At 42.0% G+C, this 599-nt stretch overlaps 1 protein-coding gene across 1 annotated transcript in view; it reads right to left on the reverse strand.

Annotated features, from left to right (window-relative positions):
• Nucleotides 1–5: 5 nt before the first annotated feature.
• LOC103481082 (uncharacterized) overlaps nucleotides 6–599 on the reverse strand; it is a gene marked incomplete at its 3' end in the record, with an annotated part of 2,877 nt that continues 2,283 nt past the window's right edge. The window contains exon 3 of the mRNA XM_017310683.1: nucleotides 6–560. Coding sequence (XP_017166172.1) covers nucleotides 6–560 — 555 coding nt within the window. The remainder of the gene's footprint in view (nucleotides 561–599) is intronic.

Below are 599 nucleotides of genomic sequence, written 5' to 3' on the forward strand. Positions count from 1 at the left end.
TTTTGAGCTGGCATCTGCCTTTTCTTGCTGAGAAAAGGTGGACAGTATACCTTGCACTTCACATACTCAGAGATGAGGAATCCTTTATCTACCATTATGGCCATGTCCTCAGTAAGAAGATTAGCCAACCCTGACCTCATAAACAACTCTTTGTCACTTATTGACCCCTCATAGAGTGAAGAAACAAAGGTCACTGCACCATGGGGAGCCATTCYGATCAGACCTTTCATTGTGCAGTGAGATTTGTATTTGGAAAACATCTCACTTTGGAGGAGAGGAGAAGCAGGAGATTGGCATTTGAGCTCAGTGCAATCTACTATYACTTGAATGTCAGGAAAATCTTTGAAGTCACCAGGGAGTTGAGCTCGGATGTCCTCTGTATCAATCCAGATACATAGTGAACCCAAAAGAGTGTACAAGTAATTGGTCCATGAACAAATAATGCGGCTTACAGTAGAAATGTGAATATTAAACCGGTTTGCTAGGTCTCTTTCCTTAAGCCCTGCAGCCAGGTACATCTGGAACAGGAACAGCTCATCAATGGGTTGCAAGGAATGCCTCTGATAAAAGAAAAAGCAAAAATACATTCAAATAGGCTT

This window comes from Poecilia reticulata, linkage group LG19 (genome assembly GCF_000633615.1).
Source record: "Poecilia reticulata strain Guanapo linkage group LG19, Guppy_female_1.0+MT, whole genome shotgun sequence".
Taxonomy (NCBI): Eukaryota; Metazoa; Chordata; class Actinopteri; order Cyprinodontiformes; family Poeciliidae; genus Poecilia; species Poecilia reticulata.